Raw genomic sequence first — 18605 nt, forward strand, 5'->3', positions numbered from 1 at the left:
TCGTGCTCCTGGCTGCACCTAGCGACGGAAGAAGCCATCCACAAATAAAGCGAAAATGTATAGAAACATGAATGGAGAGAATAGGCAAAATGCTATGGCCTGGTCGGCTGGGAAGACATCACACACAGAGAGAATGGCAATGCCTCTGAAAGAAAGAGTCTCTCCCACTGGAGGTGTGCTGTAATCCAGATCCCGGGAGTTTGCTTGTTGGATCGAGCAAAGTTTCGAAAAGACAGAAACACTTTGATCCATCTTGCTCGTCGCAATCTCTGAGTATATATGACTCCCCTGTTCCTCATTGCTCTCCAGATATCTGTGTTTATGGAAGAGAGCTCTTTTCCTGTCTCATATATCTCGATCTCTAGACAGTTTTTAGTCTTGACTCTCAAAAAAGTTTTCTCTTTTTCGCCAAATGAAAGTATAAGAATTTTTTTGTCAAGGTTTTAGGGCTCTGTATGATGATGTCAGAATGAGGCTTGCGGAGGGCGATTGAGATCTGATATTTTTTGCTACTCTCTCCAGCACGCAGATCCGGTGGATTGCTATAGATTGTAAGTTGTTTTTCTTTATCCCTTTTTTTTTCAAAACTTTGTTTTGGTCCCAATGGTTGCTGCTGTTGGTATAGCGGAGATCCCTGTGATTTAGAGTTACTTGCCATGATAGGAAGACAAGAATTACGGGAATGTAAGGGTAAACCTCTCTTTTTTCTAGATGCACGCTAAGTTTTTCTCTGTTTCTTTCTTTTGTAGAACGCTGATCAACACGAGATTGAGCGGTAGCTTGCCGGAATCTAACAGGCCTCCAGCTCTTGTAAGTTTCATTTAGATCGAAGCCTGATAGCCTCAAGTATCTTTGGATATACAAAATCAAGTAACTGGTAATTGTGCTAGGAATCTGCAAACCTGTGGTTTCAACGGGAGTATTCTCTTATTTCTGTAAGTCAAGATATTCCCATTGTTTCCTTTTGGTGTCTAAACAGATCTGCGAACTTATGTTTCTAGAGCTTTGAACGGAAACTTTCTGGATGGAAGGATTCCCCCAACTGTTGGCGAGCTCCCGGTGATCTCGTTTGACGGCACGGGCTTTGACAACCTGACGGTATTAAGACACATGTACGACTTTGCGACGACCGCGTACCATATGGCTTAATTGTTTTTCTCCAGGCATCTCAACAACAACAATCTTTCCGGTGCGATTCCGACTGCGCTGTCTACGACACCAAAACTATTTCACCTGTACATCTTTATTAGATTTTACGAGTCACCACTGCTTATGATATCTGTTCTCTTCGCCTTCGTGACAGACTGCTGGAAGACAACAACTTTCCAGGAGCCATACCTCCAGAAATCGGCAGCTTGCCACAGCTGAGAATCTTGTGAGAGTTCTCTCTGTTTTCTTTCTTTATAGAGTTGTTTGAGCTGCAGATTCTAACTTTTGCTAACTGACAACGACATAGTAATAAACTTGAGGGCCCCGTACCTGAAATCATCAGTCGCCTGGCTTTCCTCCTCGAGCTGTATGATGGTTTTGATTTTGATTGTCTTACGCTAACTGATGAATATTTGACCATTTTGTCTGCTATGCAAAATCTACATCTCATGTGGGTTGCTCCTGATTTTTCTTCTCTGATACCGTTTTACCAGCGATCAGTGATCAATAGTTTAAACCTTGTCGGACAGATTCGGTGAGGCAGCGTGAAAGTTTTAAAGACAAAACTTTTTTTTTGTGACTCTTTGCAGGTTTCTGGAGAACCACTTGAATGGTTGCATCGACGCCAGTCATTGAAACTGGTTTCGGTGGAAGAATCTGAAGTATCTGAAATAACAGAATCTGAAGAGTTTTGTCTTGATAGATTTCTTGGCAACTCCAAGATTGACCGTCAAAGGCCAAAACTTTGAGCTGTATCATGTGTGTGTCAAAGTTGGCACCTGGTGCTCGGATCAAGCCAAGAATTTCTTTGTAATCACAACCAAATTTTGTGAAAACGCTTATTTACGATGTTCAACTCCAATCCCGACAGTTACAAGTGAATGTGTAGCTGAGTTCTTTCTTGGTTTTCGCCTGCACAGTCTTCCTTGGGATCTTGTCATAGTGGATTGAATGATGGCTTAAAAGGATACAACGCACCACCCCTTTGGCCAAAAGCCGTTCGCCAGATATCAGTCACCTCATTGTAAATGCCACCCGAACGCCCTTCAAAGTGACGTATCAACAAGGTGATCTCCGTCTCACCTCCCGCCACTACCAAACTCCACTCATGCATATTGCTTGCTAGCAGCCCAACATTTCTCAGATTTGCCGGCAGAATCTCTCTAGGCATTGTTGCCAAGGGTCGCCATTGTCTGGATGCTTCGTCCAGATAGACAAAACCAAGGGTTTGTGCATCCAGTATAAAGTTCGCAAGCACCAGCTTTCCTGAAACCCAGTGAACACAAAACCAAGCATAAAAAGAAAAAGAAAACATAAACTTACCGGCACAGTAAACAAGTGAGGTGTTATTGTTTCGGCATGGGCCGTTGTATGGTTCTTGATGCAAGCCCATGGGAAGACTCGTCCAGGTTGCCAAAGTCGCCACCTTGCCATCTGAATCCCACACGTTGACGCACTTGAGTGATCTGGTGTTGTTCTTTGCGATCGTGATAAAGTAGAGCTTGTCCTCCCGTAGAAGCATGCAATCGTTGGCGTCATCAAAGGAAGTCTGGGCAATCTCATTCCCGTTTGTGAATACTCGACAAGACGAGACCCATTTGTGAACTCTGGAATCATAAACTTGTAGAACTAGATGGCGTGCACCTACATACGTTGTCTTGATTCCCTGAACACAAACCACGGAAAACCAAGGCCTGTTGTCACTACCAACTGAAGATTGGATAGCCACGAAAATTATGGTTGGCTCAGAACCAGGTGGTGGAGGCAGCTTCACCAGGGAACTTAAATCTAAGGGGTTGCAAACCACAGCAGTCCCTAAGGTGTTCAAGGGGAAGTATGCAAGAACAAGCCCGGCAGAAGACACACAGATACTTGCTGTTTTCATCCTTGAAGGTCTAAACATCTCGACCATCTTCCATGAAAGAGGCCTTGAATTTCCATCACAGAGACCAACACTGCAAAAACCATCCATGATATACCACTGCCCATTGCAAAACCTGTGAGCTGTGCTATATCCCAAGCCCTGGATTGCGGACTTCCAAGCCTTGCAGACGCTCTTTCCACGGCAAAGTGCCGGCAGTGGCAAGAAGTTTAGAATGTGGAGCTGGAGTTCCAAAGGCAGCTGGGACCAGATGGGATGATCCAGAGCACCTGTGATTCTACGCCTCACCTTGCGATTCGTGATCATACCATCCCAGTGCCGCTTTTGCTTCTTCTCCGAAATATTGATAAATGGATCCATACCCTAGCGCAAGGATAAGTGATAAAAGGGTAGAAAGAGGAATCTGTAGTAAGAGGATGATCCTTAAGTACTGCCCTAGCCACAGAAACTTATGCCCCTTTCTATGTTGGTAATGGGATGGGAATCGAGCGCAAGACCTCTCATAACTCCATACCAATTAATTTTTTTCCCTTGCTCGAAATAGTTCATTGAGAGATTAATTCACCTATTGTTTCTTCTTTGATCAATCAATCGATCCATGGGTGGGGCACAAAGCACGGACTTTGGATGGATCGATTGATCAAGGAGGAAACTCTCTTCTGGATTTTGATTGATTTCTCTAGAGCATAGAGATTGAAATATGAGCTTGGAAGCATTTTAGAGGTGTGTGTCAATCGATGAAAAGATACCAAGGCAAAATGTTTTTAGTCAGCCGTCGGATGGCCATTGATCGGACGGCCACAGATCGCGCTTTATAGTAGAGATCGATAGATATATTTAGGGTTTAACGGGCTGGGCGGGAGAGAAGAGAATGGTGCTGATGAGGCGACGGAGGGAGGATGAGGCGCTGATGAGGCGATGGAGGTAGGATCAGGCGCCGATGGCGCAGTAGTCCTCGCATAAGCGCAATGTAGCCAAATCGAATCGTCCGAGGTAAGATTTTCCAGATTCTAGTCCCATTCCAGACCGATCGGGCAAAATGTTGCAGCTCCGAATGGAAATCTGTCGAATTAATACCCAGGATGGGTTGGAGGAGCAAGATTTCGAAGAAGAGGGACTGGATCAGGAGGACGAGGAGCAAGAACTGGAAGAGCAGGGATTGGAGGGGCAAGGTCCGGGACAGGGAAAGGGCGGGGGATCTATAGAAGACGAAGGACATGAGGGACAGGGTCAAGGAGACGATGAGCAGAACGAGCAGGGCCCAGGGGACAATGGACAGGGAAATGATCTTAATATACTCGTCACTCTGAAGGAGAACTGGATGACAAGGAAAGGACTTGCTTTAGGACGGAAGACAGTGGGACGTCTTTTTGCCCATTTCCCTCCTTCAAAACTAGTGTCTCAGATGGTCAAGTTGGTTGACATAGAAACAAATACGGCGTTAGATCATCAGGGCACAGGGTTTTTGATCGATACCGGGAAATCAAGTCTTCTTTTCCCTAAAGAACTCAAGAATCTCGATACACCTTTCAAGATCTCTTGGGAGAAAGCTTTTCTACGAAGAGATGATGTGGCCCAATTTCCACCACGGTTTACAATTGTCACCACTAGGCCAGACGGAGTAGGAAAGAATGTACTGCTGATCAGGAATTCTCCACTTCCCAGAGATGGTCTCCAATGGGATTCCAAGAGCGTACGAATGGAAGTTCATGGGTATGGTGTGTTCCACCTCAACTGTAGCCTGAAGGAGCCTCTAGCATCGTTGAAAGCACTGCAACGATCACACCATTTGTTACCTGTGAATCAACCAGGGGGTGACGATGACGATCAACCAAGGGGTCCAGGGGGTGGGAGTGGCGATGAACCAGGGGGTGGTGATCAACCAGAACCTGGGGCTGACAATCAACCTGATGGTGACCATGATCAGCCAAGAAGGGGCAATCGGCAACGCATAGTATCATCTAGTAGCAGTGGAGACGAGGAGCAGCCAATCCGGAGGAGGCAGCCAATCCGGAGGAGGCGGCCAATCAGGAGGCGGGTAATAGTCTCAACAGGCAGCAGTGGCGAAGATGAATCATTCTCGGAGGCGCCTGAAGCAGTAGTAGCGATATCCGACGATGCTGCACAAGATTTGGCGAATTTTGTAAGTTGTTTTTTCATTGAAATCCCAAAAGTACTAACAGTTGAAGTTGGAAGGCTTTTGAAGCAGCAGTGACTAGCGACGCAGCACAAGCATTGGTTGCTTTTGTAAGTTACTTTCCTTAAATTCCTGATGACTTACAGTTTGTGCTTGAAGGCCTCGGAGGAAGTTTGAGGGCCTCAACAGCTGCGAGCCAAAACTTTTCCCTCTGTACGTATTAGATTTTTGTCGACGCAGCTGAGTGTCTAGATAGAGTGAGTTGATGTGCTGAAATTTCTAACTTGTTCTTTTTGACGACAGGAACCTCGCTCGTAATAAAACTTGTGCACCTTTGTCTCAAAGCTGGTGCCAACTTGCGGGTCATCTACCAGTATCCAACGATGGTATTTTTACCTCGACTTCTTCTTTGGCTTGAGAGGAGAAGATTATCGTCGTCATGCAAAGATTTTGAATAGGATTTTGGTGCGGATTCCGTTGTCTTTCTCCAGTGCTAATGCCAGTGTGAGGTCAGTACTCTTCAATTTTCCTTAGTCTTTTTTTCTTCTATGACGAAGAACTCCTAATCATGTGGTTGCAGGCAAGACAAGTCTCGTGCTCCTGGCTGCACTTAGCGACGGAAGAAGCCATCCACAAATAAAGCGAAAATGTATAGAAAAATGAGTGGAGAGAATAGGAAAAATGCTATGGCCTGGTCGGCTGGGAAGACATCACACACAGAGAGAATGGCAATGCCTTTGAAAGAAAGAGTCTCTCCCACTGGAGGTGTGCTGTAATCCAGATCCCGGGAGTTTGCTTGTTGGATCGAGCAAAGTTTCGAAAAGACAGAAACAGTTTGATCCATCTTGCTCGTCGCAATCTCTGAGTATATATGACTCCACTGTTCCTCATTGCTCTCCAGATATCTGTGTTTATGGAAGAGAGCTCTTTTCCTGTCTCATATATCATCCTTACTCGATCTCTAGACAGTTTTTAGTCTTCGACTCTCGAAAAAGTTCTCTTTTTCGCCAAATGGTAGTATAAGAATTTTTTTGTCAAGGTTTTAGGGCTCTGTATGATGATGCCAGAATGAGGCTTGCGGAGGGCGGTTGAGATCTGATATTTTTTGCTACTCTCTCCAGCACGCAGATCCGGTGGATTGCTATAGATTGTAAGTTGTTTTTCTTTGTCCCTTTTTTTTCAAAACCTTGTTTTGGTCCCAAAGGTTGCTGCTGTTGGTATAGCGGAGATCCCTGTGATTTACTGGAGACTTACTTGCCATGATAGGAAGACAAGAATTACGGGAATGTAAGGGTAAACCTCTCTTTTTTCTAGATGCACGCTAAGTTTTTCTCTGTTTCTTTCTTTTGTAGAACGCTGATCAACACGAGATTGAGCGGTAGCTTGCCGGAATCTAACAGGCCTCCAGCTCTTGTAAGTTTCATTTAGATCGAAGCCTGATAGCCTCAAGTATCTTTGGATATACAAAATCAAGTAACTGGTAATTGTGCTAGGAATCTGCAAACCTGTGGTTTCAACGGGAGTATTCTCTTATTTCTGTAAGTCAAGATATTCCCATTGTTTCCTTTTGGTGTCTAAACAGATCTGCGAACTTATGTTTCTAGAGCTTTGAACGGAAACTTTCTGGATGGAAGGATTCCCCCAACTGTTGGCGAGCTCCCGGTGATCTCGTTTGACGGCACGGGCTTTGACAACCTGACGGTATTAAGACACATGTACGACTTTGCGACGACCGCGTACCATATGGCTTAATTGTTTTTCTCCAGGCATCTCAACAACAACAATCTTTCCGGTGCGATTCCGACTGCGCTGTCTACGACGCCAAAACTATTTCACCTGTACATCTTTATTAGATTTTGCGAGTCGCCACTGCTTATGATATCTGTTCTCTTCGCCTTCGTGACAGACTGCTGGAAAAAAACAACTTTCCAGGAGCCATACCTCCAGAAATCGGCAGCTTGCTACAGCTGAGAATCTTGTGAGAGCTCTCTCTTTTTCTTTCTTTAGAGTTGATTGAGCTGCAGATTCTAACTTTTGTAAACTGACAACAACAGGAGACGCGATAATAATAAACTTGAGGGCCCCCGTACCTGAAACCATCAGTCGCCTGGCTTGCCTCGAGCTGTATGATGATTGTCTTACGCTAACTGATGAATATCTGCAGACATTTGACCATTACTCTACTTGTTGGGAACTTGCCAGACTTCTGCTATGCAAAATCTCCAGCTCATGTGAGTTGCTCTTGATTTTTCTTCTAATAGGCCTCTGTACCAACGATCAGGTTAATCAATAGTTTTTCAAGGGAAACCTTGTCGGACAGTTTCCAACGGGGCTATCCTGCCTTGAGGCGCCGTGAAAGTTTTAAAGACAAGAATTTTTCTTTGTGACTCTTGACATGATCAGCTGCAGGTTTCTGGAGAACCGCTTGAATGGTTGCATCGGCCGCGAGTAATTGGAACTGGTTTCGGTGGAAGAATCTGTGCCAATTACAGACGGTCAGGTAAGAGTATGGATACGCACAATCTTTCTCGTAAGTGGCATTTGACTGCTCTTGTACATGTCTTACAGGAAGTTCTGTTTGCAACGACAACAATCCTGACAAGTTTGTGCGAGTGATAGAATATAGAAACCGTCAATCGGTGCGGTATTACGAGAAAACTTTGCTACCAGCTTCTTTGCCGAGAAGAATGAAGTGGTAAAGTCTATTGTGCACTATATCACTCCATTCTTCTTGGCGAAACTGATAGACAGGGTTGACAACGATACGGGGCAACTTTCCTCGGCACTTCACATTACTCCGGGCGACTTATACCTTCGTCATGACAAACGCAAACCATCCATAAACAGGTTCTTTTCTTCTTCTTTTTTTTGTTTTGTTTTCGTCCTGGAATGCTAGTGTGCTTCTCTTTATTTTCCTCAGGTGGTAGCCAAACAAACAAGTTTATGTTTGTTGTCACTCTCTGCATCTACGTCGGAGTTTCAGTTGCGATAGCGGGTCTCTGTATCTTTTTTCTCGTTATGAGTTTTTCTCGTTATGAACAGAAAGCGGACGAGGAGCCCATGGTGAAAGCTGACTTTCTCATTTTTGTTTTTCTCCTTTGGTTTCAGCAGCTTTGTGAAGATTGCTCCCAAGTTCAAAGGTGGCTTAAGAAACTTCTCCAGCCACCACTTGATTGGTGTCGGTGGCGATAGCAAGGTACGGAGCCTTCTTTCTCGTACAAAATGCGTGGAGTGGGAGTTGAATTAAAAAAGGAAAAAAATGGGTTACAGGTATACAAAGGACAGCTGCACACAGGATCAGAAGTTGTGGCAATCAAGCAGCCCAGAAAGAATATCTACAAGGCGTCGAAGAATTCCGACCTGAGATCGAGCTGTTTTCACGCTTGCACCACAAGAATCTGGTGAACCTCATCGGCTTTTGTACAGATGATGGAGAACAGATGCTCGTCCATGCCCAACCGGACTTTTAGGAGACCATCTCTATGGTAACTGCTGCTTCTCTTCACTTTGCATTTCTTGGTTGGGAATAAGTTGTATACACTGACAAGACAGCCTCTAATGCTGCAGAGCAAGCTCTCAACTGAAAGACACGTTTCTCCATCGCACTTGGCTCTGCAAAAGGGGAATACCTTCACGAGCTGGCGGATCCTCGCATTATCCACTGAAACATCAAATCCTCCAACATTTTACTGGACAAGAACTTGGTGGCCAAAGCCGCGGGCTTGGGCCGCTCAAAGCTGGCGCCAACTTGTAGCGACAAGACATATACCAGTATCCAAGTGAAGAAACTCCGGTATGTCTACTTTTCTACATCTATCAGCTCTACAGCTTTGGAGTGGTGCTCATCAAGAAGCAGCCGATTGTTCATCGTGAAGGAGATCAAGGAGTCGGTCCCCTGGGGTGGTGTTGCCTTGCTGCTCTCTTTCATGGACAATCCGGCTGTGCATGGAAGATTCTGACCACAAGATGAGAGCTTGAGGAGATGATCAAGCTGCAAGAGGTGCATGGCTGATCACGAACAGAACTGTGACAGTGACGGGAACGAGGCAGCCGAATAGAGCAGCTTCAACGTTGGTCTTGAATCTGAAGTGTTCAGCGATGAGCTCCCAAGCTTTCGCTTTTATGGCAGCTGAGGAGGGAAAAAGGCGAGCCGGATTGGACCACCGGTGTACAGTGGAGGATTAAAACGGGGAGGAGGAGATATCGCGACAGTGGAGAAGAATAAAATACTCGAGGAGAAGAAGATCATCACCGTCACCAAGCTGGCTTGCTGAGGAGAGAGTTGGGAAGAACTTCCAAGCGACTGGTGCGGATTCCTTTCATCTTTAGGATGGTACACTACTGCAAAATGCCAGTGTGAGGTCAGTACTCTTCAAACTTTCCTTTTTTCTTCTTCCGCGATGGAGAGCTACTTCTAATCATGTAGAGAGGTCTGGTTGCAGGCAGGAGGCTGGTGCCAAGCATCGTGCTCCTGGCTGCGAGCGTGAACCACAAAGAAAACGAAAATAAAAAGTATAGAAAACAGGAAGAAAGATCCAACACTATGGCCCGGAGGGGAAAATATCACCAGCTTTGGTGCGTCGGCTGGAATGACATCATGCACGAGCTCGTTTGGCGACGTCACGTACTCGCCGGGAAGAGATGGGAGCGATGAAAAGATCGGCTGCGAGCTTTGTCTCCAAAGGACGAGCGAGAGAGAGACGAGAGAACTGCGGCTCCATCCTTTCATCAATGCCAGACCGAAAAGAAAGAAAGGATTGAAAGATGGATCACTCCAACCTTGAGACACTGAACTGGACGAGCAGGGAAAGGAGAGCTTGACAATGCTGTGATGCACATCCTGGGAGTTTGCTTTTGTTGGATCTACCAAAGTTTCGAAGTTTGCGTTGCGGATAGAAACTCCTTGATCTATCTCGCTCGTCGCAATCAGTACATGACTCCACTGCTACTTGATGGTTCCTTTTTTTTTTCTTCGCGCTCTCTAGCGTGATCGTATGCCCATCATTTGAGCTGTTAGCTAGCTGCTTGCTGCTCATCTGTCACAAAATAAAATATCTCTAAAAAAATAAAAATATCGTGAAGAATTAAGGGAAAAGTTCCAAGAGAAAAAAGGGACTCTTGATATTTCTTATCTTTTTTTCCTGCTTTTTTTTTCTTCTACTAATAGCACCGAGAGAAAGAAGTATTTAAGCTCTTAACGCACGCTTAAGAAGGTAGAAAAAAAAGTAATAAAGTAGCAAGCAAGAGGTACTTCTATAAGCGATCCTTTCCAGCAAATTTCCAGAGCTTGTGTAGCTACGATTGTTATGGAAGCTTGCTCTCCAGAGATATGTGTTTATGGAAGAGAGCCTTTGATATACCATCTTGCTCGATCTCTTCTCTCTGTCAAACAAAGCTGGAGGAAAAGCCCAGTTTTGATCTTCGATCCCTCGTCCAGATCGAGGAAGAACCAAGCCTGACGATCGAATCTGTAAGTGAGCTTTAGTGTCTTTGCTCCTCTCCAGCCAGCCAAGTAAAGAAAAATATAAAAAGCAGCCATAAACTTCGCCTCGTTGTCCATCCACCCTGTTCTAGCTATGGATGATGATTTAGTGTTGCATTGGATCTCTTCGTTATCTTCTCTTTTTTTTGTCTCGAATCGTCAGTGCTTTGGAGGCCCTGTCTTGTTGGGAGGGCACTGGTAGCACTTAGCGAAGAGGCCGAAAGTATCAATCTGGTGGACGAAGTTCGTCACGCTCGCCCAGCCTCCAAATCCCACTCCAATCACCGCAATCCACACCACGATGAAGAAGTTTACCAGGTATACCAGCGTCCAGCTCGGGAGAAAAAATGGTGGCTTCTCGACAGAATTCTGGCAAGCCAAAACAAAAAAACGTGTTAGCAACAGCACAATCTCACGAAGATCTAGAGAAACAAGCAGATCTTTGGCACTCGAAAAAGAAAAGGAGAAGCTCTCAGAGAAACAAGCAAGAAAAAAAATCTCATCTTTGGCACTCAAAGGAAACGAGCAGTGGAAGAACTTCCAGAAAAACGAGATTTTGCGAGAAACTTACCGCCCTGGCGAAGGCTGTTCTATACGTGATCATGTGTGCGAGCGAGGGGATGATATAGACAGTGAAGGTGACGAGGAGCGCCCCGACCGCGGAGTTGATTGGGCCGAAGAATGGAAAGATGATGGCCAAAAACCAAATGGGGAGCACCACGGGGACTCTGGCCAGCGCTCGCACGGGGAGATTGGCCGTCTTGTGAATGCCCAGAATCTTCTCCCACACGATGTACAGCGGCGTGCATGCGAATCCAAACGTGATGAACTGTTTTCCATCGCGAGAATCGAGGAATCAGAAGAAAGAAAAACTTGGCAAACTTTCCTCTTTCTTTCTTCTCGGGAAGAAGAAGAAGAAGAAGAAGAAGAAGAAGTAAAGAAGAGCTCGAGGAAAGAAAAAAGCTTGCCTGATGGATGAGCATGAGAATGACGGCGATGTCACGGAAGGCGTTCTTGGGAAGAAGAGCAAGCGCGTTGGATTTCGTCAAGAGATTGTCACCGAAAGCCCAGTAGACTGCCGTGGCGGACGGGAGTGTCAAGGTGAAGACGTAGATGGTAGCGACGAGATAGACCCACTTGAACTTTTGGGGCTTCCACATCGCGTGCATGATCTCCCTGGGAAGATCAAAGTTTATGAGAAGATGCCTATCGATCCATGCAAGAACAGCGAAAGAAGCGAAAGCTTACACAGTCACCGCATGGCCTCCAAATGTATAGAGTATGTTTGTGGCTCCAGTGAAGTAGAGCACCAGTTTGCTCGCTCCAGTGTGCTTGACATTGTCCGCCTATGGCAGGAGTTCCAAGAGATTAGCAAAGATCGAAAGAGCTCTCGTGATAGTGACAGAGCTCACGAAACTATACTCGCCCCCCTCCCTCCACTCACACTTCCGTGTTGTGGGGAGAAAGGAGAGAACGAATAGCGCGAGAGAGAGAGGAAGACAAGACAAAGTGGGAATTTGGGAGATTTTTCTTTGTTCTTCTTCTCTACCTGGCCGTGGACGATCGCAGCGATGGTCATGTACCAGGCCGTGTAAGTGGTCATCCCCAAGCCGAGGAAGGACCACACTCGATAGTTGTGAAAAGACGGGATGAGCACTGTTGTCATGCAGCAAGCACCGAAGATATATGTCCATGTCCGCTTGGACAAAGAATCGTTGATGTAATAGATGTTGCTGCAAGAGAAAACAAGCGAGCCCAAGAGTTTCAAATCAGAAACAGTCCTTTGAAAGGGAACTTAGAAGAGGAAACATCCCACAAACACCAGATGCCGCAGCAAGGCATTTGCTGGGATATCGACGTACCTCGCACAGGCGATGAGCTGAATCACGGAGCCAAAGAGCAAGAAGGTGCAGTTAAACCCGAATCCTATCGCTTTCCAGTAAGGCCCGAGCAAGCCATCCAAGACCTCGAACCACTGCAACAAGAGAAACCATCGCTCGCGACTCAAGAACACCAAAGATTGGAAAAGATGGAGAAAGATCGATCTTTGCTTCTTGCTTCTTACCTGGATGATGTGGTTCTTGAAGCTCACATTCTCCTTCTCCTTGCGATTGCGGTACTCGACGTAGAGCCAGCTGATGAGATAGGCGGTCCAGGCCCCGAGCAGGCCATAGAAGACCTGGAAGACAATGCCCGACGCGAATCCCAGCTGCGAGAAGGAGTATGGCAGCGTGAGCAGCACTTGAGCCACCTGGAAATCACCACAGAAGAAACCGTGAGGCGAAGATCACAAGCACAACAACGAAGAAGAGGAAGAAGAAAAAAAAAAGTCCCAAAACTGTGTGTTTGTCCTCACACAGGGCAATCAATCAATCAATCAAGCCGAGGACTTTGCCAGCACGCAAGGATGGCTGTTCTTGCTGGCTATGGCCGCCAGGGAGGAGAGAAAATATCACGCCCACTCTTGTCTTCCTCCACCAAATCCATGGCGGACGCATTAAATGAGGAAGAGAGGATGTAAGATCGAAGAGGGAGAGATTTCTAGAGCAATGCATTGGATCGATCTATCCACCTGATTGGAAGCGCAGCTAAACCAGGCATCGTAGACGCTGCCCCCGTGCCAAAAGAGCGCTTTGATTCCCTGGACTCTGTTCTGGTTGTTCTCCACGAGACCATCTTGCTCCTTTCGATCCAACTCCATCTCGGTGTAGTTGCCTACCATCTCTTCCTTGCCTTCCACCACCATGGCTCCAACTCGCGCGAAGAAGATCCAACGAAACAAATGTAGCTCTGTTCTTGGAAGAAGAAGACCAATGTGGGCTCGAGATCGCGGCTCCAAGGCGAGAATTTGGCGACTTGGGCTGGCAGGAATGCGTGGCGAGAGGCGAAATCCGGGGCCTCGGCGTGAGATTGGGAGCGATCCACACGATTCACGAGCGGTGCTTGGAGTGTCTGTGTAGTGTGGAGCAGCGAAAAGATGGAGAGAATGGAGAAAAGGGGGGGATGGAATCAACAGAGAGTAGGAAGGGGGGCCGCACAGCCAATACCATCATAGCGCACTACCACAACCATCTCTCCTCTTCTTCTTCGTCTCTCCCTTTTGCGGCGAGAATCTTTCCCTCTTTTCTCCCTCCCCTGCGCGAGGAAAGCAAGAAAGAATGAATGCTCTGTTTTCTGGGAGAGGAGGGGAGATAAATCGATCGCGATTGGAATGCGAGTGGATCCGGAGCACGAGAGATCGGGAGGCGAGGTGGAAGCAAGCCCGTAAAAGCTGGGAGTCGCGAAAAACTGGCAAGCAATTCGTGGAATGGATGGAAGAATTGATCGAAGCTTTCGCTCTCAATGTTCTTCCATGGGAGGAGATATGGATGACGAGAAAAGAGAGAATGGAGAGCCCTTTCCCTCCACTTCCTCTTCTTCTTCTCCTTTCTTCTTTCTCTCTGCACAGATGCCTAGGCGATGGATTTATTTGCACAAACTCTCTCCTCCTCCTGTCTAGCTATGGATTACAAAACAAATAGAGAAATAAGGACACCGCCCCTGCCAGGGACCCAGTGTGAACGCACTTAGGGCGAACCCACACTTACCACCTTTTTTCCCTTGATTAGGGCACCGCCATTAGCGACTAACCCTCCCCCCGTTTTCGTTTTTCGTTGGTTGGTTTGCCTTCTCTCGTGCCGAGGTGGGGGCATTCATTGCAATACCCAAAGTTTGCCCCACACGAGCGTGCCATTTAATATAAAGGAGAAAGCTCCCATTCTTCTTCTTCTTCTTCCTTTTTTTAATTTCTATCTCCGCTAAAATAATATTATTTTTTATATATCTCTTCACATACGCATACATAGTCATTCATACACCATGCATTAAAAAAACAAAACAGAAAAATTGATTAAAAAATATTGAAATAGGGTGAGGTGTGAACGAGGTATCTGGAATCTACTGGAATCCGACAAGCTTTCATCCAAGTGCCAAGGAGGCCAGTCATTGCCCATATCCCCTGCATTGGCATTTGCTGCTACTTGACAGAGGCATGCCACCACCACCGCCCTTTCCCCTTCTTTCTTGGCATGCCATCTTTTCTGTGTGCCAGGCATCATACTAATCAATTAGAAAACTAAAAACACATTAATATCAATAATCAATACTATACTGATACACTATTCTATCCTGTTATCGATAATTTTTCTAATGTTTGTTCGTATCTATACGCCCGACAAGCTAGCCGACAAAAGCGACGATTCCAACAACAAATGCCCACGCTGGGTAAATTTGCTGACCACCTTTTTTACCCTCTCAAGTAACGCACAGAAGGGAAGAGGCACTTTTTTTTTTCACTTTTGGGGCCTTCCTTGCGGCAGTCGCATTGTAAGAGCTCTGGGTGTGTGTTGCGTTTGTGGATGGCCACTCACCGCGCGGGTGTACGGCACCGTGATCCCGGGGTACGGACCCCCACACCGTACGCTCTCATACGGTGCTTAGCTTTGGGATCTTAGTTAGATCTGGCGGTCAACGCAACGCAAACGATGCGATGCCACGGCCGGATTTGGCAGACCACCTCCATTTCGTCCTTTCGCCAAACTTGTCAGCGAGGAGTGTGTTCCTACATATGCGTTTACACTACCGTATATGCGTACGCCATCGTCAAGCGTATGTGTGGACCGCATGACGCCATGCCAGGATTCCCCACATGGAAAGGAAAGATTCCCGTCGGAGAATAATGTGTGCGATGGGGATGACCTAGTCATATATGCCAATGTTCTCCGTACTTGGTCACGTACAGTGTGATTTATATACTTGGTTCGTGGTGATTGATGTAGCTTAAACTCCAAGCGTGCTGGAATTGAATTGTTGTTTTGTTCAGGTGCCTTTGATCCCACGGAACTGGAGACTGGATCGAGGACACACGGGCAAAGTTATCATGGTCTTTGCCAAGCGTGGGCATTTGCCTAGATAACGGCGAATTAAATGGCTTGATCGAGCAAACTTGGGGGCAACCTTGACGAAGTTACGTGATGACGATCAAGCTGCTGCTGCTGCTGCTGCTCAAGTTAAAAAAATCCGCGGAACGAGATTCCTTGACCAATCTAAGTTTCTAAGAATGGAAATTGGAAGGGGTTGATTGACCATGTTTAAGCAAACCGGGTTGCGAGGGTGGCGAGAAAAATATAACTGATCCCGTGTGGATCCGCTGTAGATTCTTGAAGCTTTCAAACTTATCCTCGCCTCAATCAATCATCACAATCTGGGGCACAGCATGGGAGGGAGACCTAAACAATGGAAAAAAAAGAGGATTATACAACCCCACCACCCAATCCAAAACGCCACCACCGCAAGCAATCCCACATCATTGGGACCGGAAAATGCCAAGCGAATGGGATTCGAACCCGGCCTGGCACGCCGAGCAAGCATCCTGACCGTCGGATCTGGACGAGATGGAACCGTTGGCATGTCACGTGCGGGGCTCACGCGCGCATGCGCATGCATCATGGCATGGCTGGCATGCATGCATGGCAGGCTGTGACACGTGGCATGGGTGATGCATGCACACGTCATTTTTAAAAATGTATTTTAGGGTTAGGGCTAACACCGTCAGCTTACTGGTAAAAGTAAATCCTGATAGGAGTCAAAAGCGAGCACTTGTGGATTGGAATCAATCAAGAACACTGAGAATTGTCAATGCTTATATCCGCGAAGATTGTTTTGCTTTACAATTGTTTTTCAAAGGGGTGCCAGTACAAGCACAAGTTTCATTGCGAATGCAGTGAACAAAACCCCTCCTCCGCTGCTAAAGTTCTATCCTCCACTCAAAGGGGGCGGGCCAAAGCTTCCATTGATTCACATTTGCCCTTTCATTTGGGCGTGATTGGACTACATTCCTTGCTCCAAATGAGAACCATGTCACGGACATTCTCGCCTAGAGATCTCTACACCGCCCCTCCCCAGGAATCTTTGGAGCATCTCAAGATTTCAATCAAAACCTGGGTGGTGGATTTGGAAGCCAGCAGCACACCACACAATAGAGCACCACCACATTTGTACCAAAGCAATCAACAAGCACAGGAGGAGGAAAAATTGCCACCTTTTGCAATATATCTTGTTTCTTGGGGCCTTGTGTGAAACCGTTTGGGCTGCCAACTTGCTCTTTTATGATCAAGAAATGTTGAGCTTGTGGATGTTGTTGTACAGCTGGAAATAAGAGTGTCATAAGTGGGTGTAGATCCCTCCATTGTTTCAGATGAAAATTGCAGCTTGGATTGTTGGAGGAGAGTTTTCAGCCCCACATAAGAGAGGGGCTTGAATCTTTTCAAGTTTTTCAAATATAAATGCTAGTTTTTGAAAAAAGAAAAAAGAGTAAATGTAAGGAATATGGTGAAAGACACCTTTCACTCATTAAAATTTCTATCTTTTGAGGCCCAGTGTGTGATTGTAAAAGAAGAGAGAAATGAAAAGGAAGAGATTGGGGTGTGGCATGCTTTTGTTTGTTTTTTCAGTGGGATGGTCACTTCCAACCAATAGTTGTTGTTTTATGTTATTTATATAGTGGCTTGCACCATAAAAGAAGTGAGTGTGACCTTGTGTTTTTCCCCACACTGGTGCAAGATTGGAAGAAGCTGCAAAACAAGGAGCTCTCAACAAGAAAAGAGAGATGTTGATAGTAACAAAGAGCAAACCTGATCAAATTAATATCAAATCAGAGCTTCCTTCGCTTTCACCATAAAGCCCAAGGTACTTAATTCCAATCCTTTTTCTTGTTTCATGGAGCAAAACAAACATCACGAAACAACAAATCTGGGTTTTGTTTGGACACTTTGGTCTGTTTCACTGGAAAGCAAATGATCATTGTCGCATGCCTGCCTAAGCAACAAAACTAAACAAAAACAGGTCTGGCCGGTTTTCATAGTCAATACAGTAATAATAGTAATAATAATTAAAATAAGCACTCAACCAACAAGCTAATGATAATATAGTTCTCCCATGATTGCCTCTTGCATTTGGTGATCCTCTTGTTATTTGTTATAGTATTATTGGCTCTATTATCTTTTTTTTAGTTATAAGCTAACAATCGAGAAAATTCCCCCATGCGTGATAATAATCATCAGAGCAACTATCGTTACTATGCTATGATGAATTTGAGCACTAAACTCCTGAAGTGAGTGAGATGGAAGTTCACGTATTTTGCTTGCTGCCAGCTTCGAGGGATCAGCTGGAATTGCACAAATAAGCATCCCCGATTCATAACAGGAGCAATAAGAATCTAGATTTGTTTCACACCTTTGTGCTCCGTGACGTAGTGGTGGAGCTGGGCAATTGGACCGCCATCAATCCCAGCAGCATTAACATTTTGTGGAGAGCAAAAGCAAGCAAGAGGCTCTTGCGGTTTAACACACCCAAGAAAGAAAACAGCTAAAAAAGTGTAAGAAACTCAACCTGGTCTTGTTTTGTGATGCCCAACAACCAAAAGATTCCTCTCATACAATCTCCAAAGCAGTCATAGATTGTGTTGTCTTTGAATGAAAACAAAATACAACGAATCTAAACACCAAACCAAATTATAATCAATATTAATTTATACTAGTTAATAATGGTAAAAAGGAAACTGTGCATGTTGTTGCTCTTGACGTATCACCAGCATGGAAAAATCCAGTACGGTTTAGTTTAGAGGGCCGTAAGTGTCAAGTTTTTCCACGTAGAAGTTTTTCCCCTCGCTTTGCCGTTTGTCAGATAGCTCTTGCTCTAAAGTTGCTACAACAACCAAGAACACGAGTTCAAACGAAGCTCTCGAGTGTTATAAAATTAAACAATCGTTTCTTCTTCATTCCAATGTGTTATAATCGTTCCCTCCTAGATCCAATGTGCTATAATCGTCTCCCCGTGTATTATAACAAAGCATGGCACATGAAAGCCTTGAATATAAAACACCATGTTGGTGGTGTTGTCGCTGTATGCTTGTTTGT

The 18605-nt window shown here is 45.6% G+C and overlaps 3 protein-coding genes across 5 annotated transcripts; 1 reads left to right on the forward strand and 2 right to left on the reverse strand.

Annotated features, from left to right (window-relative positions):
* The first annotated feature begins 489 nt into the window (after positions 1-489).
* LOC9633656 lies at positions 490-10116 on the forward strand. 3 transcript variants are annotated; one of them, XM_024669431.1, is made up of 22 exons: positions 3899-4024; positions 4080-5174; positions 5228-5278; positions 5328-5381; positions 5472-5677; positions 5749-6182; positions 6236-6318; positions 6373-6455; positions 6521-6581; positions 6662-6706; positions 6773-6883; positions 6935-7006; positions 7075-7146; positions 7223-7399; positions 7450-7526; positions 7578-7668; positions 7737-7863; positions 7916-8015; positions 8089-8364; positions 8439-8653; positions 8736-9529; positions 9611-10116. In XM_024669431.1, exons 2-4 carry the CDS (start codon positions 4086-4088, stop codon positions 5343-5345), a joined length of 1158 nt encoding a protein of 385 aa, XP_024525199.1. In that variant the 5' UTR covers positions 3899-4024; positions 4080-4085; the 3' UTR covers positions 5346-5381; positions 5472-5677; positions 5749-6182; positions 6236-6318; positions 6373-6455; positions 6521-6581; positions 6662-6706; positions 6773-6883; positions 6935-7006; positions 7075-7146; positions 7223-7399; positions 7450-7526; positions 7578-7668; positions 7737-7863; positions 7916-8015; positions 8089-8364; positions 8439-8653; positions 8736-9529; positions 9611-10116. The 3 variants fall into 3 exon arrangements, 1 of the variants encoding a protein (XP_024525199.1); XR_002991736.1 differs by lacking the exons at positions 3899-4024; positions 4080-5174; positions 5228-5278; ... (7 more) ...; positions 6773-6883; positions 6935-7006 and adding exons at positions 490-551; positions 626-690; positions 750-810; ... (1 more) ...; positions 1002-1112; positions 1164-1235 and having other exon boundaries at positions 7450-7668; XR_002991735.1 differs by lacking the exons at positions 3899-4024; positions 4080-5174; positions 5228-5278; ... (7 more) ...; positions 6773-6883; positions 6935-7006 and adding exons at positions 490-551; positions 626-684; positions 750-810; ... (1 more) ...; positions 1002-1112; positions 1164-1235 and having other exon boundaries at positions 7450-7668.
* LOC9659426 lies at positions 1822-3439 on the reverse strand. The gene is made up of 2 exons (XM_002965337.2): positions 2473-3439; positions 1822-2415 (listed from the first exon to the last, which is right to left on the reverse strand). Exons 1-2 carry the CDS (start codon positions 3389-3391, stop codon positions 2087-2089), a joined length of 1248 nt encoding a protein of 415 aa, XP_002965383.1. The 5' UTR covers positions 3392-3439; the 3' UTR covers positions 1822-2086.
* Positions 10117-10373: 257 nt separating the features above from the next.
* Positions 10374-14135, reverse strand: LOC9659427 (auxin transporter-like protein 2). The gene is made up of 8 exons (XM_024669429.1): positions 13223-14135; positions 12716-12901; positions 12513-12625; positions 12200-12383; positions 11899-11996; positions 11619-11826; positions 11222-11479; positions 10374-11019 (listed from the first exon to the last, which is right to left on the reverse strand). Exons 1-8 carry the CDS (start codon positions 13394-13396, stop codon positions 10810-10812), a joined length of 1431 nt encoding a protein of 476 aa, XP_024525197.1. The 5' UTR covers positions 13397-14135; the 3' UTR covers positions 10374-10809.
* Positions 14136-18605: the final 4470 nt, after the last annotated feature.

Source organism: Selaginella moellendorffii, unplaced genomic scaffold (assembly GCF_000143415.4).
Source record: "Selaginella moellendorffii unplaced genomic scaffold, v1.0 SELMOscaffold_5, whole genome shotgun sequence".
Lineage (NCBI taxonomy): Eukaryota > Viridiplantae > Streptophyta > Lycopodiopsida > Selaginellales > Selaginellaceae > Selaginella > Selaginella moellendorffii.

Bases quoted from the DNA above. Each gene is read 5' to 3' on its own strand.
- LOC9659427 (XM_024669429.1), bottom strand. From the start codon at position 13,396: ATGGTGGTGGAAGGCAAGGAAGAGATGGTAGGCAACTACACCGAGATG. The intron at 12,626-12,715 runs GTAAGAAGCAAG...CTCTTGTTGCAG, and splicing joins TCAAGAACCACATCATCCAG to TGGTTCGAGGTCTTGGATGG. The intron at 11,997-12,199 runs GTAGAGAAGAAG...CTCCTGCCATAG, and splicing joins CTGCGATCGTCCACGGCCAG to GCGGACAATGTCAAGCACAC.
- LOC9659426 (XM_002965337.2), bottom strand. From the start codon at position 3,391: ATGGATCCATTTATCAATATTTCGGAGAAGAAGCAAAAGCGGCACTGG. The intron at 2,416-2,472 runs GTAAGTTTATGT...ACTGGGTTTCAG, and splicing joins CTCACTTGTTTACTGTGCCG to GAAAGCTGGTGCTTGCGAAC.
- LOC9633656 (XM_024669431.1), top strand. From the start codon at position 4,086: ATGGAAATCTGTCGAATTAATACCCAGGATGGGTTGGAGGAGCAAGAT. The intron at 5,175-5,227 runs GTAAGTTGTTTT...TGAAGTTGGAAG, and splicing joins CACAAGATTTGGCGAATTTT to GCTTTTGAAGCAGCAGTGAC.